At 53.4% G+C, this 23,895-nt stretch overlaps 7 protein-coding genes across 7 annotated transcripts, besides 7 other annotated features; 4 read left to right on the top strand and 3 right to left on the bottom strand.

The window, feature by feature from the left end:
* Window positions 1–2,517: 2,517 nt before the first annotated feature.
* atg1 (serine/threonine protein kinase ATG1) lies at window positions 2,518–5,447 on the top strand (the record flags this gene model as incomplete). Its single annotated transcript, XM_001271796.1, has 3 exons — window positions 2,518–2,595; window positions 2,684–5,300; window positions 5,356–5,447. The coding sequence occupies 3 exons, from the start codon at window positions 2,518–2,520 to the stop codon at window positions 5,445–5,447; spliced, it is 2,787 nt and encodes a 928-aa protein (XP_001271797.1).
* A 141-nt stretch (window positions 5,448–5,588) lies between these two features.
* Window positions 5,589–5,621: a microsatellite.
* Window positions 5,622–6,038: 417 nt separating this feature from the next.
* Window positions 6,039–6,073: a microsatellite.
* Window positions 6,040–6,072: a microsatellite.
* A 580-nt stretch (window positions 6,074–6,653) lies between the features above and the next one.
* Window positions 6,654–6,693: a microsatellite.
* Window positions 6,658–6,693: a microsatellite.
* Window positions 6,694–7,051: 358 nt separating this feature from the next.
* ACLA_048400 (high affinity methionine permease) lies at window positions 7,052–8,974 on the top strand (the record flags this gene model as incomplete). The annotated part of the gene is made up of 6 exons (XM_001271795.1): window positions 7,052–7,154; window positions 7,235–7,466; window positions 7,519–7,969; window positions 8,031–8,295; window positions 8,351–8,513; window positions 8,575–8,974. The coding sequence occupies 6 exons, from the start codon at window positions 7,052–7,054 to the stop codon at window positions 8,972–8,974; spliced, it is 1,614 nt and encodes a 537-aa protein (XP_001271796.1).
* Window positions 8,975–10,095: 1,121 nt separating this feature from the next.
* Window positions 10,096–12,889, top strand: ACLA_048390 (M1 family metallopeptidase; the record flags this gene model as incomplete). Its single annotated transcript, XM_001271794.1, has 3 exons — window positions 10,096–10,250; window positions 10,331–12,704; window positions 12,761–12,889. 3 exons carry the CDS (start codon window positions 10,096–10,098, stop codon window positions 12,887–12,889), a joined length of 2,658 nt encoding a protein of 885 aa, XP_001271795.1.
* A 289-nt stretch (window positions 12,890–13,178) lies between these two features.
* prp28 (mRNA splicing protein PRP28) lies at window positions 13,179–15,776 on the bottom strand (the record flags this gene model as incomplete). The annotated part of the gene is made up of 3 exons (XM_001271793.1): window positions 13,179–13,332; window positions 13,426–15,377; window positions 15,486–15,776. 3 exons carry the CDS (start codon window positions 15,774–15,776, stop codon window positions 13,179–13,181), a joined length of 2,397 nt encoding a protein of 798 aa, XP_001271794.1.
* Window positions 15,777–16,274: 498 nt separating this feature from the next.
* Window positions 16,275–18,664, bottom strand: ACLA_048370 (putative mRNA splicing protein (Prp39); the record flags this gene model as incomplete). The annotated part of the gene is made up of 4 exons (XM_001271792.1): window positions 16,275–17,658; window positions 18,138–18,241; window positions 18,305–18,520; window positions 18,596–18,664. The coding sequence occupies 4 exons, from the start codon at window positions 18,662–18,664 to the stop codon at window positions 16,275–16,277; spliced, it is 1,773 nt and encodes a 590-aa protein (XP_001271793.1).
* Window positions 18,665–19,053: 389 nt separating this feature from the next.
* ACLA_048360 (mitochondrial 54S ribosomal protein mL59) lies at window positions 19,054–19,761 on the top strand (the record flags this gene model as incomplete). The annotated part of the gene is made up of 2 exons (XM_001271791.1): window positions 19,054–19,632; window positions 19,720–19,761. The coding sequence occupies 2 exons, from the start codon at window positions 19,054–19,056 to the stop codon at window positions 19,759–19,761; spliced, it is 621 nt and encodes a 206-aa protein (XP_001271792.1).
* Window positions 19,175–19,200: a microsatellite.
* Window positions 19,762–20,159: 398 nt separating the features above from the next.
* hxB (putative molybdenum cofactor sulfurase protein (HxB)) lies at window positions 20,160–22,764 on the bottom strand (the record flags this gene model as incomplete). The annotated part of the gene is made up of 2 exons (XM_001271790.1): window positions 20,160–22,594; window positions 22,662–22,764. 2 exons carry the CDS (start codon window positions 22,762–22,764, stop codon window positions 20,160–20,162), a joined length of 2,538 nt encoding a protein of 845 aa, XP_001271791.1.
* Window positions 22,765–23,417: 653 nt separating this feature from the next.
* Window positions 23,418–23,443: a microsatellite.
* Window positions 23,444–23,895: the final 452 nt, after the last annotated feature.

Genomic DNA, 23,895 nt, shown 5'->3' with positions numbered 1-23,895 from the left:
CAGTAGTTACTCTCTGATCGATATCTTCAAGAAGACTCAACGATTTGTAGACGTTGTCAAGCTCGTGTCGGTCCTCTTTGTGTCTTCACCAGGTTCTTCTTTTCGAAAAGACGGGCTCTTTTCGCCCGAGGGCCAACCAGGCAGATCCTCTTCGGGTAGCGCTCCTGCTGATATTAGAGGCACATCTTCCAATAATGGATACACACAGCAGCTGAACCCCGAACCTTCGCGGAGTCGAGTACAGCAACCAGGCCGGATTGATCTCCCTACAGCCCTGATGATCTCTACATGCTACGCTCGTATTATTGATCTCTACACCACCATGTTCACGCAGATGTCACACTTTGTCCAAGCATTATCCATGCTATCTACGTCTGGCGCCCCCGACTATCGCCCGCAGATGCGAGCAGCTGTGCCGCCGCTCCAATGGGGTAGCCTTCAGCTGGCGATTACAGCACGCTGCAGATGCTGATGGCTACCGAGGTGGCGTCATTCCTGCTGACAAGGGTGGAGCACGCAATCGGGGTGGACGGGCGGGAACGGAAGGTTGTCGAGGCAGATTCACGCCCGCATGAGAGTGCACAGGAGAGCGAAGCTGGGAATCCGGAGAAAGATGATGGCAGTGGGCTGTTGAGCTTCGCGTTGATCGAGATGATAGTCCAGGGGGAGGGGGGCGGTGGTCGTTTGGGGAGGCTGGGGATGCTGAGAAAAAAGATTAAGGGGGTAAAGAAAGACACGGGGCGAATTAATACGCTCTGATGGCGTTGACAACTTGACGTAGGTAACTAGGTGGGAGGGTTGAGGCTGTGAATATTATACAGCAGCTCAAGTAGTGTTATCTGCGCCTTCAACCGGGGGTTGTTTGTCATCTTATCACGCCTCAGGGAGGACCAGCTCGCTCGAACGATTGGTCATATCTGTGGCAGTGCACATTATGAGTCGTAAACTTCATCTGATACCATCAGTTGCTCAAGATACAAGTGATGTTGCCCAGTTGGCTGGAGTATCATTTGACTCACAAATGACGAGTTGAGTCACGTTGTATACGGAGGATGACAGTACTGATGATGACCCATGATACCTCTAGGCTCTAGGTAACCGCTGTTTTGTATGGTCAGATTGAGCCAGGTTTCTGCCTGATTCAAGTCATCCAACCAGATTGACAGAGAGGACAGAGGTAGCTTTCAGGTAGTCAAGGTATGGGGGAGTACACACTACACAGTACATACGATTTCAACCTAATTATGGAGCCACTTTCCAGCTTCCAGCCTCAGGCCATCGGTCGATCATGGATCCTTACCTTATCGTCATTTGTCTCCATCAGCATCATCTCCCAGTCATTCCTCATTGCTTGTCTTCATCATTTCCATCCTTCCTGTTGTCAAATTGCATCATCACCAGCACCAGTCTTGAGCATTCTTAACTTTTCATTGCTCTTTTTGATACAGTCCAGTGGCATTAGGGTGGTTCTGTGGCCGTATCCTAGGTAGCTTACCTTGACAGCGAACTCACCCTTTCTCCTCCCCCCCTGCTTATCGCAGCGTCACCCTCGTTCCATTATTGGGTCTGATCATCTCCCAATCAATCCATCGCCGCCCTCCTGACCGCCCTTCCACTCAGGGTCATTCCTCAGTCAAATCTCACTATCGATCTAGCCTACTACTACTCAGTAGGTACTTCTCTTTGCAGTACTTTTTTTTTGCCTGAGGTTGTCGTTATCTCTGTTATCGCTGGGTCACGCTCCTTCTCATCCGTCAAGTCACCTCTTCTTCTTCTACTGTCTGAACTCTGAACGTCTGCGGCCGATCTGCATTGCTCCATCTTCCTCAAAAAGGGCAACACATCGAACACGAGGTTCCTTGGGTCCAGTTGTTTTCCCACAGATCCCCAAGTTATTTGCCTCCCCCCCTTTCAACGCCTCTTACTCACCCCATCCAAACTTGCTCGATTTGCTTACTGATCCCTTATCCTCGTGGAGATCTCCCAGAGCTTCCTTATCGACCATCCCATTATATCCATTGCCGCCTGCAGCGTAGCTTCTCCTGCGCCCTCACCGCTTTCTTGTGGCCTTTCCTTTCCTTTGGATCTCTTATTGTTGTCTCGATCTTAGATTCTGCGACATTTTAATTATATAAAGAGACTTTTTGTTCGTCTACGGGTCTGGTCTCTGATCTCATACAGCTAGACCGGGCCGTTCTGCTGTCGTTCCACGGCTCTCCACCCCGTGTACCCCATCTGCCTGTTTCAACCCTCCCTCTCTCTCATACTACTCTCCCGACGGTTCCTGTCTGTCTAGTAACTTCCAGCCCTCCCGGTCGATAAGCACATTCGAGCTCGTCTGCTCCCCTGATGGGCCTCCTCCATCATCCTTCGTCAACGTTCCTGCTGCTGCTGAGGTAGTCGTGTGGTTGACGGGGCAAGTCTGGTTGCTGCAGACGCTCCTTCAACAGAAGCTGGTCAGAGATCATGACATCCACTCACCACTCGAGGAGGTCGAGGGAGACCCCTCAACCCGAAATGTCGCTTGGTCGCTACACCAGGCTGGATGAGATTGGCCGAGGGAGTTTTGCTACAGTCTACCAGGGCGTTCATACGGTGAGTATTGCTCCAGCTCATATTTCCCCGACGGCGATGAACGATTGGTTGCAGGCCTGCATGCTAATATGTAGTCTGGTTTCCATAGAAAACGGGCACTTATGTAGCCATCAAGTCGGTCAACCTGTCCAAGCTGAACAAGAAATTGAAGGAGAACCTATCCTCCGAAATACACATCCTCAAAGGCCTCTACCATCCACACATCGTCGCCCTCATCGACTGCCAGGAGACCTCTTCTCACATTCATCTGGTGATGGAGTACTGTGCCTTGGGCGATCTCTCCCTCTTCATTAAGCGTCGAGATACGCTGGGAGATCATCGATATACACGAGATATGATCGCCAAGTATCCGAACCCTCCCGGCGGCGCCCTCAATGAAGTTGTCGTCCGTCATTTCCTCAAACAACTATCAAGCGCCCTCAAGTTTCTTCGTGATCGAAATCTCATCCATCGGGATATCAAGCCACAAAATCTTTTGTTGTGTCCATCCCCCTCATCTTATCGGAGCGGTGCGGGGAGCGGCGCGGCCACGGTGGTGCCGTTCAAAGGCTGCGAGGATTCCTTCAACCCTGCAACCGGGGTGGATTCGCTGCCTTTGCTCAAGATCGCAGATTTCGGCTTCGCGCGATCCCTTCCGGCGACTTCCCTGGCAGAAACCTTGTGTGGCTCGCCATTATACATGGCCCCCGAGATCCTCCGATACGAAAAGTATGATGCCAAGGCTGACCTCTGGTCTGTGGGTACTGTGCTCTACGAGATGGTCGTCGGAAAGCCTCCATTCCGGGCGACCAATCATGTAGAACTACTACGGAAGATTGAGAAAGGGGAGGACAGAATCAAATTCCCCGAGGACAACCCAGCATCCGATGCTATCAAAGCACTGATTCGAGCGCTCTTGAAGAGGAACCCAGTTGAGCGGTTGAACTTTCCCGAATTCTTTGAAAATGAGGTTATCACAGGCCCCATCCCTGGCTTGCTTGCTGACGATCAGCCATCAATATCCCGCCATCGTTCCGTTGACCCCGGCACCACAGAGGTACCTCCCCGACCCGATTCTCGATCTGGAACCAGCGTTCCATCCGGGACGAGGCGGGAAAGGGAGGTAAACCGAGAAGATGTGTACTCTCCACGTTCTTCTCCGCGGAACCAGAAACCTAGCACCCCGCCCACTTCGACGCCCATGCGCCGAGTGGGAAGCACTGACAGGCCCCCATCCGCTCCAAAGGAGTCAGAGCCGCCTATGGCTTACCCGCAGAGACCAAACGCTGTCAGCCATGCGACTGCTCCGGGACGGCAAGAACTTCTTGATCGGAAAGCCACGACGACAGCTATCGAGCGCCAGCGGAGTCGGAACACTTACTCCGAAGGCTCTCCACGGCTCGATCAACCAGCTGACAAGCTTAAAGAGGAGCAGGAACGCGCTGCACAGGACGTTGCCTTTGAGAGGGATTACGTGGTCGTGGAGAAGCGCGCAGTGGAAGTCAACGCGTTTGCAGATGAACTCGCGCACAGCCCTCGCATTCAGGGGGGACTCTCCAGAGCTGCACAAGCTGGTGCGATTTCGCGTCGAGCAACGGTGCAAGGCGCAACACCTACCCTCTCGTCACCCCAAACGACTACCGGCAAAGCTATGCAGGTCTTTTCCGGACGTTCCCGTGCAGATTCGACACACCACCGCCAGGCCTCGTACGAACGGCGATACGGACAAAGTCCCACGTCTGCAACATCAGCTATCTCGAAAGCACTCAATATGGCCAGCGGGCGGCTCTTTGGGATGGGATTCTCTCCACCTTTGACCATCACAAAAGGCGGGCGGTCACCTCCCCTTGCCTACAATCCGTTCCCGGCGTACCCTACAGCCCATGGCAGCTTGATGATCATAGGCGATGGTGCCAAGTCGCAAGTGGCCCTGGACGAGGATACCAAAACCGTGCAAGTCATAGAAGAATGTGCCACTCGCAGTGATGTCGTATATGGGTTCGCCGAAGTCAAGTACAAGCAGCTCATTCCGCTTGCCCCGTCCATCCAGACCGACCCGTCTGCAAAGTCCAATATGTCTGGTGTGAGGGATACTGCCGGTTCGACGGACGGGGACCTCACGGTCGATGCCACCGTGACTCTATCGGAAGAAGCCCTGGTGCTCTATGTCAAAGCGCTATCTTTGCTGGCAAAGTCGATGGACATAGCCGGGGTGTGGTGGACCCGGAAGAATCGGGGAGAGACCTTCGGTGACCCGGTCATGAGCCGGGCTGATACGACAGGTGCATTGGTTGGCACGCGGATTAACAATGTTGTGCAGTGGGTGCGCAACCGATTTAACGAGGTCTTGGAGAAAGCAGAATTCGTTCGTCTCAAGCTGATCGAGGGGCAAAAGCGACTGCCACCTGATCACCCCAGCCACCCCAGTAATCACTCCGTTACATCCTCGCTGGGCGCCGGATCTACCGACATCGTGGTGAGCTCAGGCGTCACGGCCGAAAAGCTCATGTATGATCGTGCGCTGGAAATGAGCCGTGCGGCGGCTATCAATGAGCTGACTGGTGAGGACTTGGCTGGATGTGAGATAGCGTACGTGACGGCGATTCGCATGCTGGAAGCGGTGCTGGAGGACGACGAGGTACCGGGCCTGGGCCCAGGCAAAGTCGATACATCTAAGGACATGTACGATGGGGTACCGGCTGAGGACCGCCAAGTTGTGGTCAAACGTAAGTCTCCTTTGTTCTTCTTGGGGGTGGGACGATTTGCTAATGGCACGTGTAGTTGTCTCTAGTATCCGTGGTCGGCTACAGGCTCTCCGCAAGAAGCTGGCAATTCTTGCGAAACGAGCACCTACGGCCTCCGTGAATGTCTAAGCCAAGAATGCATTGGCAAAACTCAATCCACGTCCATGCGAGATCACCTCATTTCAACCAACGGGGAGGTACTCATGTCCTCAAGAGCAATTCCATATGTGTTGCGATTCCACACGTGCCCGATGAATTATGGCTTTTGACTTCTTTTTCTTTTTCTTTTTTTTTTTTTTTTTTCTCTCTCCCTGTCTGACTTATAGCCACTCTTGTTTGTCTTGGCCTTTGGGACTCTTCGTTTGCGGTTTTGCGCACTGATTCGATGATTGGTTGACTAATGTTGTTCTTGTTTCGTTCTACCTTGGATCTTCCACGCTATATCCATTGTGCCTGCTCATTTACGCCTTATTTTTTTTTTTTTTTTTCGGACTGAGTCTTCTGGCGTTGGAGTTCTGAACCGGTATACAGATTGTCACCACCCGTTTCCTCCGTTTTTTTTTCCCTTCTTCTTTCTTGGAGGGATGCTTTACGAACGAGAGTAATCATGGGTTTGGGAGTCCTGGTGGGCATGATCATGTTTGATGACTCGGGGCGCAATGCAGCTACGTACTAACTGTCTACTACACTGCCAGTCCGAGGGACTTGGTAGCTGGCACATTTTTCTTTTTTCTTTTTTCTTTTCTTTTTTTTTTGTACATAAAGAATCAGAGGGAAAATACTTCTTATTTCTTGTCAAGGCGATACTAGCCACTCGGAGTAGTATCTAGTATCTACCTTACTAACCCTGACGATCTAAAACCGGGAGCTCGCCCACCCCTGGCCAGGCTGGTCTACACCCTGAGACCTTCCGGCTCGGCGAGCCGAATAATAATATCAACTGCTGCGATCTGAGTCCTGACCTTCCAGAAGGCACGAAAATTGCGTGATCGATTTCTATGTGTCATGGCGAGCGACCTGAGCGATTGAGAAGAAAGCCCAGCGACTCAGCGAGGCAGCTGGTGGGTTAGTGGAGCCTCCCAAGCAATTTTTGTCTTTTGGGTTCCGCTCAAAGTTGGACGCTTTTTTTGCGCCATCCGCCAAGCCACATGGCAACTGATCATCGTCGATGTAACATCAAACGTGATCGCGGGAGCTGTCGTGCTTTTTCGTTTTCTTTTCTTTTCTTGTCTCTCTTGGTGTGTCTTGGTCGATCTCTCTTTCGATCTCTCTCTCTCGTCCCTTGTTTTTGTTTCGTCGCATTCGTCCGTCGTTGCTGTTCTGGTTGGGAGTCGGTTCTTTTTTCTTTTTTTTCTTTTTTTTTTTTTTTTTTTTTGGTGGAGGTATTCGCTGCACTTTGAACTAGATCTGCAACGGCCACTCGGGATCGGGATATACTTACATCTTCATTTCAGTTCATGCCGAACTGACAGCACCAGCATTGTCTCACCACTTGATCTTCTGAGGTCTTCCAGCAGAGAAAAGGTATGATTCGCCCCCTCTGACAGGCATATGCCATTGCATCATATTTAGTTCCAGCACCTCATCGGAGTCTTAATTAATTTATGTCGCCGTCACTAACCGTCGTATGACTGCATAGGGGCCTAAGTAGCGATCGGCTACTTCATTCAAAACCACCTTCTTTCGCTCCGGACAGTGGGGTTTCTCAACTGTAGAATCCCATCCGATTCAAGATGAGCGATCCGGTGACAGAGTCGAACTATCCCAAAGGCGTCTCGCCTGACGCGAAGCCGCTCAGTGAAGGCCCTAGGAGGGCGGACGGAGTCTCCCAGCTTTGTATGTCCTTTTGCCTTGTTACCATTTGATTGCTTGCTTCCAGCTGAGCTGGAAACTAATTGTCATCGCTTTGTGTCCAGACGAGGGAAATGTCTTCGATGCCACACCAGAGGACCGTCGCCAGATCGGCGTGGTCAGTGCCTCGTTCCTGATCTTCAACCGTGTCATCGGCACTGGTATCTTCGCGACCCCGGCAACTATTCTTCAACTGTGCGGCAGTGTCGGTCTCTCCCTTTTCATGTGGGTGATAGGCACTATTATCGCCATGGCTGGTACCGCCGTCTACCTGGAGTGGGGTACTGCTATCCCGAAGTGAGTCTCGTCGTGGCCCCGTTGGAGCTGGACTCCGCTAAATGGTAAACAGAAACGGTGGAGAGAAAAACTACCTCGAATACGTCTTCAAGAAGCCCAAATTTCTGGCCACCGCCATGTTCGCTGCCTACGCCGTCCTCCTGGGCTGGGCCGCCAGCAACAGTGTCGTGTTTGGCGAGTATATCCTCAACGCTGCTGACGTTGAGGTTGGTCGATGGAATCAGCGCGGTATTGGTTTGGCGTGTGTCACCGCCGCTTTCCTCATCCACGCTTTCGCCGTGAAGTGGGGTCTCCGTCTCCAGAACTTGCTTGGTGTGATCAAGCTCATTATCATCGTGTTCATGGTCGTCTGTGGCTGGGTCGCCCTGGCCGGCCATACCAAGATCGAGACGCCGCACAACTTCAGGAACGCATTCGAAGGCACCACTGGCAGTGGATATGGTATTGTCATGGCTTTGTACAACGTCATCTGGTCATTCATTGGTTATTCTAATGCCAACTATGTACGTCGCCTTCGCTTTTAGGACCCGTCGCCGCCCACTAGATCGACGCTAACTATGACAGGCTCTGAGCGAGACGAAGAACCCCGCGCGCACTCTGAAGATCGCAGCGCCGATTGCTATCGGTTCCGTGGGCATTCTGTACATGCTGTGCAATATTGCCTACTTCGCTGCTGTGCCGAAGGAGCAAATGCTCGCGTCCGGCCAGACCGTGGCGGCCACCTTTTTCGGAAACATGTTCGGTGCTGAGGCCGAAAAGGTCATGTCGGTCTTTGTGGCCTTGTCAGCCTTCGGAAACGTGCTGTCAGTCATCTTCTCGCAAGGTCGAAGTATGTTCCCATCGTGGTCTGCATTGTCAACGTCAGTTGCTAATAGTCTCCGCAGTTGTCCAAGAGCTTGGCCGTGAAGGTGTTCTGCCCTTTTCGAAACTCTGGGCCAGCAACAAGCCATTCCACTCCCCGGCTGCCGGTCTGTTTGAGCACTGGGTTGTCTCCGTCATCATCATGCTGGCTCCTCCCCCGGGCGATGCGTATAACTTCCTGCTCAAGTAAGTTCAAGTCTCGCCATTCGACATATCCGGACTCTTTTGAGCTAACAACCCCACCCAGCCTGATTTCCTACCCACTTTCCCTCGTCAACGTTTTCGTGGCTGGCGGTCTTATCTACATCTATTTGACCCAGAAGACCAACTTCCCCAACTGGGCGCCTTCAATTCGCGCCACTCTCCCCGTCACCATTTTCTTCTTCCTGTCCAATATCTACCTGGTGATCGCACCATACATCCCGCCCTCGGAGGGTCAGAATGTGTACCAGGAACTTCCATACTACCTCCACTGCGTGGTGGCTCTCGGGATCTTCGGTGCGGGTGCGATCTACTACGTGGTGTGGGCGATCTTGATGCCACGCTTTGGCCGCTACATGCTGGTCAAGGAGAGCGTGGTCGATGCCGATGGCTGGTCCAGAAGCGTCTTCACTCGGCTGCCGCTTGCGGACGCCGAGCGATCATAATCTCTTGAGATCCCGTCTGTCTTCCAGAGAGGGGGGTTCTTGAGACGGTTACGACGAAACGATTCAACATCTTGCCATCCTTGGCATACTTATATCATAATATGTACATTTGAAGATATCCCTGTATGTTTTTTGGAGTTTGGGGGCATTATTATGGCTAGAATTCAACACACGTCTGCTTGTGAATGTATAGAATACTATTTTAGAACACTACGATAGATTGACGCTATGATTACTGCAAATTAAAATGAATGCATTCCCCTTAGCTTAGAACCCAATGACCCTGATTGACTATAGTGTTTTGTCCCAGTCCTCTATGGAAGTCCATCCACGAGATTTGCACAAGGCAGTCATGAACCCCTCAAACTGACTGGAGAACCGTCTTGCAAGTAATGCCATGAATGGCATACCGAAAGTCATCTGCCATAGTGAGATTCCTTGAAAGAAAATCCGGCATACGCTGTTTTTGACTTGCGTAAAGAATGTGAAGATCGGGAAGTTCTGGGAGAGAAGGAGGAAAAAGAAAAAGTGCCCTGTAGTCATGTGATGCACTATAGTCCTGATGGGGTTAGCCGCTCTTTCGGCCTGGCTGCCTTAGTGCCTGGAGCTAAGCTCTGAAGCGGCTAGAGCGGTACGGAGTACCGTCGGACCATACGATACGGTATACTTTACTTACAGGTCCGTCATTAACCGTGAAGTACTCACCGCCTTCTACAATCGGCCAACCACCGTTGTTTTCTTCCGATGAATGCGAAAGTTGCGCGGTGCTCCAGATTCGCTCTCATCCTATTGTTCTTCATCTGCGGTTCATCGATTGACATTGTTATTGTTGTCATTCTTATCAAGTCGACTCTTATCATCCCCTGCTTCCTCCTCTCTCTTCCTTTATCTCCCCTTTGTTTCATTTTCTGGCGGGGTTCATGCGTCGATTCTCCTCCGCGCGGTTACCGCTGGTCCTGAACACAGCGAAGCCACCGCTTTCTTCCCCGGCCAGAAAGCCCCTCCTTCTCCTCTCTCGATCATCATCTCTCTTCTCTTCGCCATCAACTCCCCTCAATCGATCTCCTCCTCGCCGTCTCCCCCTTTCCCAAGTCGCCAAACGCTACTGCTCCTACCGAAGGATGTGCAGCTCCCGCCGCGCAGATGTGCCTTCGGGCTCGACCAACGTCACCCATGGTCGTGAGGTTCTGCCTACCAACGTCACGCCGGTGCACTATGACCTTACCCTCGAACCCAATTTTGAGACCTTCAAATATGACGGAACTGTGATCATCGAGTAAGTTTTGAGATTCCCTACTGCGCGCGGTTTGTTTACGGTCGAGTTCCGGGAGAAAGCTCATAGCCTGGTGTATGTAGTCTGCAGGTCACCGAAGATACCAACTCCATCTCCCTCAACACCAACGAAATCGACATCCACGGCGCTGTTATCTCGTCGGAAGGCTCCGTCGTCACATCCTCCCCCGATGTCTCCATTAACAAGGAGAAGCAGGTGGCTACCGTCAAGTTCGCTGAGACGATCCCCGCCGGATCCTCTGCGCAACTGAAGCTGTCCTTCACCGGGATCCTCAACGATAACATGGCTGGCTTCTACCGGTCGTCGTTCAAGCAGGCCAATGGAGAGACCAAGTATATCGCCTCGACTCAGATGGAGCCTACCGATGCTCGCAGAGCTTTTCCCTGCTTCGATGAGCCGGCTCTCAAGGCCAAGTTCACCGTCACTTTGATCGCTGACAAGAGCATGACGTGTCTGAGCAACATGGACGTCGCGTCCGAGGTCGATGTGCAGGGAGGTGCGAAGAAGGCTGTTAAGTTCAACACCACTCCCCTCATGTCCACATACCTGGTGGCTTTCATCGTGGGCCATCTTAACTACATCGAGACGAAGGACTTTCGTGTCCCCATCCGTGTCTATGCCACTCCGGACCAGGACATTGAACACGGCCGCTTCTCTCTGGATCTTGCCGCGCGTACCCTGGCTTTCTACGAGAAGGCTTTCGACAGCGAGTTCCCGCTACCCAAGATGGATATGGTGGCTGTGCCCGATTTCAGCGCTGGAGCCATGGAGAACTGGGGTCTGATTACTTACCGAATCGTTGATGTCCTGTTGGACGAGAAGAACAGCGGTGCCTCTCGCAAGGAACGCATTGCGGAGACTGTGCAGCACGAGTTGGCCCATCAGTGGTTCGGAAACTTGGTCACCATGGACTTCTGGGATGGTCTCTGGCTCAACGAGGGTTTTGCTACCTGGATGTCGTGGTACTCGTGCAACAGCTTCTACCCCGAGTGGAAGGTCTGGCAGACTTATGTCATCGACAACCTGCAGAGTGCTCTCTCTCTTGACTCGCTGCGCAGCAGCCACCCCATCGAGGTTCCCGTGAAACGTGCCGATGAAATCAACCAGATCTTCGATGCCATCTCCTACTCGAAGGGTTCCGCGGTTCTCCGTATGATCTCCAAGTACATGGGAGAGGACGTCTTCCTTCAGGGTGTGCGTAATTATATCAAGAAGCACGCCTATGGAAACACCCAGACTGGTGATTTGTGGTCCGCTCTCGCCGACGCCAGTGGCAAGCCGGTCGAGCAGGTCATGGATATCTGGACCAAGAATGTCGGTTTCCCTGTCGTCTCTGTCACGGAGAACGCGAATGCTTCATCCATCAAGCTGAAGCAGAACCGTTTCCTGCGTACCGGCGATGTCCGGCCCGAGGAAGACACAACACTATACCCCGTTATGCTGGGTTTGCGTACCAAGGAGGGTATCGATGAGGACACTCTGCTCAGTGAGCGCGAGGGCGAGTTCAAGGTGCCCGATCTTGACTTCTTCAAGCTCAATGCTGACCACTCCGCCATTTACCGCACTTCCTACACGCCCGAGCGGCTGACCAAGCTTGGAGAAGCCGCCAAGAAGGGACTTCTGACTGTCGAGGATCGTGCGGGTATGATCGCCGATGCTGGTGCTCTGGCCGCATCTGGATACCAGAGCACTTCTGGCTTGCTGTCTCTCTTGAAGGGCTTCGACAGTGAGGCTGAGTTCGTCGTATGGAACGAGATCTTGACCCGCATCGGTACCCTGAGAGCCGCCTGGCTCTTTGAGGACTCCCAGGCCAAGGACGCTCTCAAGGCGTTCCAGCGCTCTCTTGTCAGCTCCAAGGCCCACGAGCTCGGCTGGGAGTTCTCCGACGAGGACGGCCACATCCTGCAACAGTTCAAGGCTCTGATGTTCGGCAGCGCCGGCATGGCCGAGGACCCCGTTGTCATCAAGGCTGCGCAGGATATGTTCCAGCGCTTCGCTGCCGGTGACCTGAGCGCCATCCACCCCAACATCCGCGGCAGCGTCTTCTCGATCGTCCTCAAGCACGGTGGAGAGAAGGAGTACAACGTCGTTTATGACCGTTTCCGCAACGCCTCGACTTCCGACGAGAAGACTACCGCCTTGCGCTGCCTTGGCTCCGCCGAGGACCCGGCTCTCATTCAGCGTACTCTGGGTCTGGCCAGCAGCGACGAAGTCAAGAACCAGGACATCTACATGCCTCTTGGCGGTCTCCGTGGCTCCACTGCCGCCATTGAGGCCCGCTGGGATTGGTTGAAGACCAACTGGGATGCTATCTACAAGCGTCTGCCTCCCGGACTGGGTATGCTGGGCACTGTCGTCCAGCTCTGCACTGCCAGCTTCTGCACCGAGGAGCAGCTGAAGGATGCGCAGGCCTTCTTCGAGAACAAGGACACCAAGGTAAGTCTATTTCCCAACTCCTGCTATTTTGTTCAATTACTGATTCAGCGATCTAGGGCTACGACCGTGCTGTCGAGCAGAGTCTGGACGCCATCCGCGCCAAGGTGCAATGGCTGAAGCGCGACCGCGGCGATGTGGCAGACTGGCTCAAGTCGAATGGGTACCTCCGGGATGGAAAGCTGTAATTGACTCAATCCGCTTAGATATATACCAAAGATTAATTTTTTAAGGCATGCCTGGAATTTTGAGCAGGCAGACTAGAAACGTATAGAAAGAAATGGTCCGAATAGTAGATTATAGTCCTACCATTACGCTGAGCAGAGAGTTTGGGGATGTCGTCTTAAGCACAGCAGCAGCAGGGCGGTGGGAAAAATCCTCCTCTTCTCATCTTATCATCTCATATGGATACAGATACAAAAATGTCAATTATCATAAAAGGGTATACAACACAAAAAAAACCAGTCTAATCTCATTTTATTGCCAGGCGCCCTTGTCCCTGAACCCGGAGCTCTCGTCGCTCTTCTTCGCGTACCCCCGGGTCGGCTTGGACTGCGCGGCCTCATGCTTGCGCAGCTCCTCGGGGACCCGCGAGATAGGCGATTTCATGAGCATTTGCTTGAGGTCGTACCTGGAACGCGTAGTTAGTGGGATGGTTCAAAAAGGGTGTTTGGGGCCAGCTAGATTTGAGGGTGGTAGGAGGGAGTGGAAAGGGAAAACATACATGACATCGGCATCCTCATTGCCTAGGAAAGTGATGGCCACACCGCTCTTCCCGGCACGGCCGGTACGGCCGATACGATGGGTGTAGCTCTCGATGGAGGTGGCCATGTTGAAGTTGACGACGAGACTGACATCGGGGACATCGATACCACGGCCAGCGAGGTCGGTGGCGACGAGGACGTCGGTGGAGCCGTTGCGGACGGAGGCGAGGGCGGCCTCACGCTGATCCTGGGTCTTGCTTCCGTGCAGGGTGACGGAGGAGAAGCCCATGTGTTTGATTTCGCGGGCGATGGCGTCGCAGTTGCGCTTGATGTTGACGAAGACGATGATGGGCGGCCGGAACTCGCCCGAGGACAGGATGTCCGCGAGGCGCTTCTTGCGCTTGTCCTCGCCGGCGATCAGCTCGACGCGCTGCTCGACCGTGTCGACGGCCTCGCCGGCGCTGCCGATGGTCACGATCGCGGGCCGCCGCAGGTACTTGCGCGCGATGCGCTCGACCGCCGACGGCATCGTCGCCGTGTACATCATGGTCTGGCGGTAGCGGTGGGAGCGCATGGCGGCCGAGTTCTCGGCCTCGTCGGAGTCGGGCTTTTCGTTGGTCACGGGGAGAGCGTCGAGGATCTTGTTGACTGGTTCTTCGAAGCCGAGGTCGATCATCCGGTCGGCTTCGTCCATGATGATGTAGCAGCACTGGCTGAGAACGAGGATGCGGCGTTCGATGCAGTCGACGAGACGGCCGGGCGTAGCGATGATGATCTCGGCGCCGTTACGGAGGCTGTAGGCTTGCTCTTCGAGCGAGTGACCACCGACGATACTCACGACGTTGAAGCCGAGTGGCTGTGTGAACTTCTTGGCCTCGATCTCGATCTGCTGCGCCAGTTCACGGGTCGGGGCCAGGACGATCGCGTAGGGACCGTCGTTCTTCCGCCATTCGAATTCGTCGATGCGGGGAAGCTCCGCAATGTATACCAGGAGGGGAAGCAGGAAGGACGCCGTCTTACCCGAACCCGTAACGGCTACACCGATGAGATCGCGCGACTGCAGAGCGATGGGGATCGCCGCCCGCTGGATAGGCGTTGGCTCTTTGTAGCCCACCCGATCCACAAGCTCCAGCAGTCGCTTGGGAAGCCCGGACTCCTCCCACGACCGCATGGGGTTCGGCACGCTCCCACCCTTGGTACTGATGTTGAAGTCTTCCTTGAAGATACGCCAGTCTCGCTCGCGCATGTGCTCCAGTTTTTTCTCGCTCCAGTGCTTGTCAAGCTGATTCCGGGTGCTCTCCTCCCGCCGCCGTTTCTCCATCTCCAGCATCTCTCGGGCTCTGATGCTCCCAGCTTCCTGGTCCCGATCCTCCAAGGCCCGCGCATACTTCTTCGCCAGCGAGTCCGCCACATCGTCTCCAAAGCCGGCCAGCCGGCCCCGGCCGTAGAAGTTGGCTTCGTGCCGGTGCTGGTACAACGGGTTATAGTCCCCGCTCGTATCCTCCTCGGCGTTCCACTCGAAATTAAACTTCCGGTCCGTCGTCCGCTTGCGTTTCTTCTTCGCGGAGAAATTTGACGTCTTCTCCTCCCCCATGTACCGCTGCTTGATCAAAGCCACCTGTGCCACAGTCTCGTCCTCCTCGGCTTGCCGCTTGCTGTCGCCTTTCGAATCTGTAAGACTGAACGACATCGGCTTGGGCGGCGCGGGGGGCGTCATATCGTAGTTCTTGTTGCGCGTCGCCGCAGGGCCAGACCGGGCGGGGGCCTCTGTGTTGCGCATAGCTCGCGGACCGGTAGGGATGACCCGTTTATCGCTGTTGGGCCGCTCCGGGTACACCGGTGTTGACTGCGCGCTGCTGCTGTCCGCACCGTTGGCGGTGCGCTCGGTCTTCAACCGGCGGTCTGCGTCTACCTCCTTCGCACGTTTCTCCAACGCCAGCCTCTCACGCTCGGCTCTCGACAGGAATTTAGGCTATGAACCAGATTAAGCCAGCGTTAGCAATATGCCCCAAACCACCCAGTCTAATTGTTACTCAACACCAAATCTCGGAGGCGAAAAAAAAAAAAAAAAGAGACTCACCTTAGCCGCTGCTGCATCAGCCTCTCTCTTCTTCCGTACGAGTTCCTCCACACTTAATGGAGTCGCTGCTGCGCGTTTGGCGCCCCATCCTGCCTTCTTCTTCTTCTCTAAAGGTGGAGCTGGAATCGCATCTTCGGGCGGCGGAGGAGGCGCGGACGTGTCTGGGGGGGGAGGGGGAGCGGCGGAATCCTCTGGAGGTGGTGGAGGGGGCGTGGGAGGTCGTTCAAAAGGCTCGGGAGGAGGCATGGTAGCCGGCGCTTCCGCTGGGCCGTTCGAAATGAAACCATCCATGGTGGTTGTCTGAAACTTGGTGCAGGATGCTGGTTCGGGCTCATTGATTGAGAGGCGGATCTCGAATTTCTACGGAAAAGCATAGAAGCTTGATGCGCAGTCACGTGGGTCGGGTGACATACCGCCATCATATGATTTTAGATACAAAAGCGTGGGCAGTATTTAAAGTATTTGGCATTGCTATCTGGCCATTAAAGTACACAATTGAAAACGATGTCCAAATCCATAATTCCCACCCAATCAACCGGCATGATATCATTCGAAGAGAAGTTAGAGAAGCAGGCAATCCTCTTTGCCGGGAGGACCTCTCTTCAGCCTTCCATCTGGCGAGTCGCTACTGCTGGCAAGAATCCAGCAATGAAAAAATTGTTCTACAAACGGAAATGACCCTAACCGAAGGCACACGAAGAAGAAAAATTATCGGTAAGGAACCGGTTGAGATGGAGACTACCCATGTCCCTGGTCTGTTAGTGTCTTCTGCTGTTTGCTGCAGGTCAGCTAGGCACTTGCACCACCATTGACCGGAGTCTGTTGATGGTAGGCATAGGGATTAGCTGCTGGAGAACCGGCAGGTGCAGCGGTAGCAGCAGCAGGATCAACAGCCGGCGTTGCCTGGCTACCGTTTGGTGAAGCCTGCTCCGCGCCGCCGGTCTTGGCATGGGCGACAGAGGCGGGACCATGAACCTCACGATCGAGAGTCATGTACTCCTTCGCCGCGTCTTTGGTTCCTCGCTCAAGCAAATAGACCATGTAAATCTGGACGAGGTCCCTCACGACATCGGACGGAAGCGTACTCTTCGAGCGAATGTCGCCGACGACCTGCTTGATCCGGTCGTATTGAACAGTCTCGGTCGAAGCACTGGTGGGCTGCTCTACCTCGAACATGAGATAGTTTGTCCAGAACGGGCGGCTGTCCAGGTAGTACTGTTGGTTCTTCTGGAACACTTGGCGAGCATCCTCTGCCGAGCCCTTGATCTTCCACAAAAGGCGTGCCCACTCCGCAACAAGCGACGCCTTAGTCGCAAGATCTGTCTGAGGCGAGTCTAATTGGCTCTTATAGACCTCAATTGCAGCCTCGAGACCGCCATGGCGACGGGAGGTGTTGGCCAGAGAAACAATGGTCTCAACATGATTAGGTAAATTGATAAGAATTGCTTCGTGGATGTCCTTGGCCACGTCGACGCGACCTGCCATCTCTTCGAAATATGCGTATTGTAGGCGAATGGCAGGGTTTGCAATTGGGACATAGAAGCAGCTTGCGCGTTGATAGATGTTCCGCACCTCTTCCTCTTTTCCAGCCTGAGCGGACATCCATCTGGCGTATCGCTGCCAGAATTCATCATAGTGGGCACATGTGACAAGGCACCGCTCGTACAGGAATTGAGTTCTGGAATAGGACCCTTCAGACTCTTCGAAATCCAGATATTTCTTCCAGTTGGTCAGTTGGCCCTCATCCAGTTCCGTCACATGGAAGTATGGGCGCTTGATTTCCGACTCATAGGTCCACCGTTTGGTAGTCTCCGTTTGGGTCTTGGAGAAGATTTCGAGATGGTAAGCATCGACGCGAAGTCTGAGATCTCTTTCAATCTCAGCCTCGGCCTTTGCACCAGGTGGTACCTGTCCAGCGGCGACCTCTAGCTCAGCACGGAATTGAGACAAAGTTCCTGAAGGTGCAAGGTCTGCCACGGGTCTGGTTTGCGCGAGTTGGCGGTATCTCTCAAAATAACGAGCATATTGATGCATCGGGATATGAATAACCCGGCCCAAAATGTCGAAAATTTTGTCAAAAGCCTCGACTCGCTCCTCGAACTCGATGTATTTGTCCCAGAAAGGATGTGCTAGGAAGTCTAGCCCAACGCTATTCGCTCCTCGCTCGAAGAGCCTGGAAAGAAGAAAAATTAGCACAATCATCCGTGCAACGCATTCTGGGCAAGGGGTCAGAGGAGGGTGCTGGGAAAAGAAGGGAAATGGCAAGGATGGCAAACATCAACTTTAGATTTTCAGTGCGTGAGCCCAAACAATTGAACGACTAGGATGATGACTGTGGTTTCCCTGTGCATCGTGCGGACTGAAACAACCTCTGAACAGGATGACTGGTTCAGGGTGCCCGTGCAAAAAAAGAGTGGTGCTTGAATTCAAATCATCTTTCTTCTTTCACCAAGGGAGAGGAAACAGCCTGAAATAGCCAAGGGTGAGAAGTAACTTCAGTTGAACCTGGGTCAGGTGACGATCTCACCCATAATTGAGGAAATCGTTGCCAGTGGAGCATTTCATCAAGCGTATTCGGCACCAGTTTCAAGGTCCGCGCTGCGTTGGTCACGGTTACAGGGGAGGAAAGAAAAGCAGCTTCAGTCTACTTACTCTCGAATGATGTCGGCATCATGGGAAGTCTCGGCCTTGAAGGAGCAGTAGTTGGTCCACAGATCGACGGAGGATGAAATGCTAGCGATGCCTCGTTCGTAGACCTGTGATAAAACATGCGTGTTAATTCCAACAGGCGAGTGTGAACTGGGTAGGACTTCTCTCACCATCTCTGCTGCTTCAGTACCCGTGATGGAGAACTCCAGGTCGGCATATTTCTTCCAATATCCGAATAATAACGGGAATTTCGCTAGGAAGCGATCGTAGACATTTCTCACAGTCGTGATGGCCTGTGGGTTCGAGTTGCGGTTGATACCACCCTCCAGCGCCTCAGCTGCGCGGGCGAGTTTCTCCCATGTCTCGAAGTTGTCGGGATCGTCAACCTATTCGCGGTGAATCTGTCAGCTTTGACGAGTAAAGACGCGCTCCAAACGCGCCAGATCAGAGAATAACTGTACCAGCTCAGTCTCCAGCTTTCTCAACTCCGTGTTCTCCTCTTCGGAACCTCCATAGTTGTAGTCCGCCATGATGGCAGTCACTCAGAGAGCAATCAGCGCGGAGAGTCACAGCGACAAAAAGTATTATGCAGAAGATGGAGATATTAAGAATAAATGCGCAAGCAGAAAGGAAGATGGAGTGGCGCAAAACGATCCAAGCAAGAGGTTGTCGTGGGAGACGCAGGAACTTCAACGATGGTCGACGAGAGCTCACCAGCCACATAGACTTGCCAAGCCCCATCCCTGATGTGGCTTAGCGTGCAGCCTCCGGGAATTTCTGAAAGTTCCCATCAAAAGCAAAGCAATACCTTAGATTCTCAATCGCAGCCCAGCTCTTTCTACGTTAATCGTCCGATTATTTTCTCATCAGATTCCCCCCGCCACCCCCGGGACTCTGCCAAATAGACAAACTCCTCACCATGGCTACCACCACAGCAGCCACCGACATGGTGAGCAAGCTGCCAATCCGCCTACGCAACTTCTTTGCCCGCTACCCTCCGCAATTCTACTCCGCGGCCGTCCGCCCTGCACCTTCTGAGCCAGCAGCAGCGGCAGCAGCAGCAGCACCCGCGTCCCAGGAACCGCTGCCCTCGCCATACACGCCCAACCGCGACGCCAAGGGCCACAAGAAACCGGACCCGACCGCCTTCTCCCCCTCCAAAGCGCTCCTGTACTCAAGCCCGGAACACCCCAACCCGTTCCTGCCTCGCAAGAACTTCCGCACGGGCAAGTGGATCAGCCCGCCCGTCGGGCTCCGCAGACAGGCGGAGCTGGTCAAGCTGGCGGCGAAGTATAACGTGGAGGCGCTGCTGCCGCCGGGCCGCAAGTCGACCGAGTTCAAGGAGACGAGGCGTGCGGAGCGCGGCCTGCAGATCAAGGGTACGGGTATTGGGCAGAAGGTGAAGGGTCACAAGTGGGAGCGGACGATGGAGGCGCGTCTGGAGGACAGGCGCAAGGCGATGATGGAGATGCCGGAGATGATCCGGTTGTGGAAGCAGGTAAGCAATTGCTGGTTTCTTTTCTTAGGGGTTGTGGTTTGTTGTGATTTTGGAGCTAATTTGGGGGGTGTTTTTTTTTTTTTACAGAGAGGTCATGGTCGTGGCTGGAGGCAGTGGCCCAAGAGGTGAACGGGCTGCTATATCAACATCTTTGCTATTGCACGGGATATCTTGTCGCGTCTGTTTTGTTTGCCGGTCCTCGTCTCGCACGGCTTGGGCTGAGAAGTACACATGGATCATTGAAGGGGTTTGGGACGGGAGTTTTGTTACCTTATCTACTGTACAAATAGATGTTTCTCATAAAATTGGACAAACTGCATTCTACATGTTACTGCTTTGCGCATTCGTCTGAATCTAATCCATGGTGTTCTTCCTATATCTATTTAGACCTATAACCGGTCTTCAATTTGTGCATATAGCAAAGGAACCAATTGGTATCACAGGACATGAAAAAAATCAATTGAACGTATATATAAAGTGTACCCAAAAAGCCCACAACCCAAAAATACAACCGATGCACGTAAAAATCATTCCTCATGCGTATAAGATGGCGTAACCGTATCACCAACCATGAGCGTCCAGCGCTCTGTTGTATCATGCTCGTCCCGTGTAACCTCAGATGAAGCCAGAGAGGCATGTCTCCCGAACACAATCTTGCCATTGATCTTCCTAGTCTTCGCCAGCGTCGAGAAAGGCTCGTCGCGGCGCACACCCGTGAATTGGTCAATGCATACCATCGAGCACCGTTGACATGCCCCAAGGACATCGAGCTGAAGATGTTCGGGCCCGATCTTCAGTGACTCCCAGTGGTCCTCGACGTATGGCGACTCCACCCGGGGCAGCTGGGTGAAGCTCTCCGCGACGACGATATTGGCGCGGAAGACGTCTGCGGCCACGGCTCTGCTGCTACTGCTACCTTCCGCTCGCTTCTTCTTCTTCTGGTTGGCTTTGATATTCTCGTTCAGGTAGTTGACCGACGAGCGCGAGATGAGCAGGATCGGGCTCTCGTTGGATAGAAGGATGGGGTTTCGTTCGGGGGCGCTAGACGGAGATGAATCCTGTGGAAAGGAACCGGGCATCACAAACTTCCTCAGATACTGTTTCCAGGCCCCAGAAGGCCTCTTGGGCGGGGAGAATCTGGATGAAGACTGCGGCGGGAAACGTGCGAGAGTGCACGGTACCCCGAGAAACTCAGAGAAGAACCTTGACACCGAGGGAGATGAATATGCCTGTACGACCACTTGGTCACCGCAGACAGTGGAGGATTTTGATGACCGCTGGCATATCGATGTCGATACCAAGTTTGTGTCTTCACGGTCTAGAGAGACTTCCAACACTTGCTGGTCTGAAGAGGTCAACTCTCCGCAGGTGATGCGGAGTACGTTGCGATCCAAGTCGACAAACGGCCGGATAAGCGCCATGCGAGGATATTTTTTTTGGTTCAGAGTAGCACCTGTGCCCTGGTGGACAAGACACCATTCTCGATCCCAAGCGAGGCCCTCCCTTCTGATCTCCCAGCGCTTCCCATCAGGGACCCTGAATGCTCCGCAGCTCTTGATCGGGTATACGGAAAGACTTTCAATATAGAAGCGAGGTTGTTGAACGGGAATGCTTGGAACGGGGGTAATCAGAGATTCCACAGCCGCCGCCCGCTCGACATAGAACTCCTCGACAAATTGAATAACGGTGTTGATATCCGCCAGATTGGTCATTGCTCCCAGGCTGAGTCTCAAAACGCCCGTCGGCCGCCCATCCATGACGTCGTGATCATCTCCACATCGCAAACCGGCCGAGAACTGCTGAAGCAAGTCGGCGCCTGTCCATCCCAGGCTCCCTGATGTTCCTCCTGGGTTGCAAAGGGAGCCGGATCTGAATTGAATATTCTTGACAGTTGCAAGGCGTTCGACTTCCGACTTCCCAATCCATGCTCCGTGGCTATTGCGCAGGTTGAAGGCAATGATTGGACCCTGCGAGGCAGCCTTGTTGTAGTCTGAGAACGGGTTTGTATATAGCTGACAGACTCTCTCCCCGTTGGAATGTTTCAAAGCGGCTAACTTGTCATACAGACGCTTTGCCAGGAACCGTGTGTGAGACGAGACATTCTCCATGGAACCAAAAAGACGCCGGTGGGTCGCGAATGCCGAGTCCAGGGCAATGATACTGTGGAACGGAAGAGTCCCATCTTCCAACCGATCATGGATTGACGACTGCTTCTTTGCATGCCACTGCATCTCCCGAGTCAGGACCATATCTACCGTCCCTCCTCCAAAAAACCGGCGCTGCTCGAAAATATGCCCGGCGCTTTTCCGAACAATCAGCGCACCCAGATCCGGGAAGCCGAAGATCTTGTAAAAACTGAGCACAGTGAAGTCAGGCGCGGCGGCTGCATCACTCAAATCTAACGGAGAGGTCGAAACCAGAGACGCCGCATCAAGCAGAGTGTAGGTGTTCCCCCCCGCAGCCTCGCTCCGCCTGCGAATCGTTTCGCACCATGACAGAGGCAGACGGCGCCCGTTCAGATTGGACTGTGCCGGATACGCAAACAGATTGAGCGATTCCGGACCCGCCTCGCGCAGGGACTGGATCCAGCCCTCCACTTCCTCATCCGACGAGAAACACCGATTACCCTTGGCTGCAAGTTCCCGGGCCCCGACAAGACTGGTATGGGCATCCACATGGTACCCATACCAGAACCCTTGTCTTGAATCCCGCATCGCGTCCGCGACTAGCTTGATGGCCGCCGTGGCGTTGGCCACGAACACCAGATCAAAATCGTCCGGGTCCGCTTTAAAGAAACGAAGGGCCCGCAGACGTACATCATCCACACGCCGGGTGGACAGCTGTGACGATGCGGACATGGAATGGGGGTTCCCGAAGAGGTTCGAGGTCAGGTCTCGGGAGAATGCTTCGATCAGTGACTTTGCGTATAGGGTGGTTCCCGCATGATCAAGGTATGTTGTATCTGCAGTATCACAGCGGTACAGTCAGTGGATGGTCATGGCAACTTAAGACAGGAGGAGCAGACGCACCTTTGAGCTGCGGATACTCCCGCTCTCTGATGATATCCACATCCTCCGAATATCCTCGACCATACTCGAGGATATCTTCGCCTTGGGTCTTGACTCCCACCATACTGGTGTCTTCGGGTCACATGTAGTGCCCGATCTCCAAGAAATCCGTTCCCAGGAAGTTTCGCAACTGTTGGGAGTTGCGCGGCAGAGGGGAGTATAGGGTGGCGACAATCCGGATGTTCACCCAAACAACAGCAAAATATATCAAGCCAAAACGTTCAACGGATATCAAAGAATAGCAGGACAAATATGAATATCTCACAGCGCGGTCAGTCGAAACCCAAAATGCAACCCTCGATACCTAGATAAGACAAGTTATCGGAGGTGACCGATGGCAAGCCAGAAGTATCCCACTTCAACGAGCAGGAAATCGACGAGGCACACATCGCTGTGCCCTTTATATACTTGGCTTTCAGCTATGCTCAGATGCCTGTTGGGATGACAATGACAATGACGATGACTACTGCTAGACCAGACGAGGAATGCAAGCTGCGTGCTCAGCCCAAGTGTGATAAGACTCCGACTTCCCAAGTGGATGATCCAACCAACGTTTCTTTCCCCACACTTGCTCATGGTTGGCCGAGGATAAAACTATGGGAACAATAATCCAACAATGGGAACAACTAACGAATGAGGCCCAGGGCGGAGGCCACCGACAGCGTGGCATTAAGCACTCATCACCAAATCTTCTCCTACAGGAAGACACGGAGGTGGTAAAGAACGTAAAGAACGTAAAGAACAGAGAACCATCCGTTAAACACACGCATTAAACCCGGTATCGGGATTTCGAGTTTCTTTGTTCCTTTTTGTTGCCCTGTTCAAAATACCGTACCTAATTAATACCTCCATTACTTACTTAGTCTGTTGCACTACTACTGTGCACACCGAATCCCCACTTATCATAGATAGATAGTTCATGCAAGTGTCTGATAGTACAAGAGTAGTCGCAGTTGTATATCTCAAACTTTCGACGGAGTAGTCTAATTATCACCACAACGGGTCTCACGGCGGCTACGTTCTCATCATCACTGCCACCCTTGCTGAGAGAAAGCTGAGGGCCATCACATTGTCTTCGCTAAGCACCTCTTCCCCCCCCGTATCCGCAAATAGGAATGCTCTTCCTCCGGTGATGACTGGGTGCAGGCATGTCCCTTGTCCAAGTTTGCCTCCCTGGACGGTCGACCAAAAAAAG

This window comes from Aspergillus clavatus, genomic scaffold, assembly GCF_000002715.2.
Source record: "Aspergillus clavatus NRRL 1 1099423829800 genomic scaffold, whole genome shotgun sequence".
Taxonomy (NCBI): Eukaryota; Fungi; Ascomycota; class Eurotiomycetes; order Eurotiales; family Aspergillaceae; genus Aspergillus; species Aspergillus clavatus.
The sequence above is the reverse complement of the archived record's forward strand: the minus strand, read 5'-3'. Positions and strand labels throughout refer to the sequence as shown.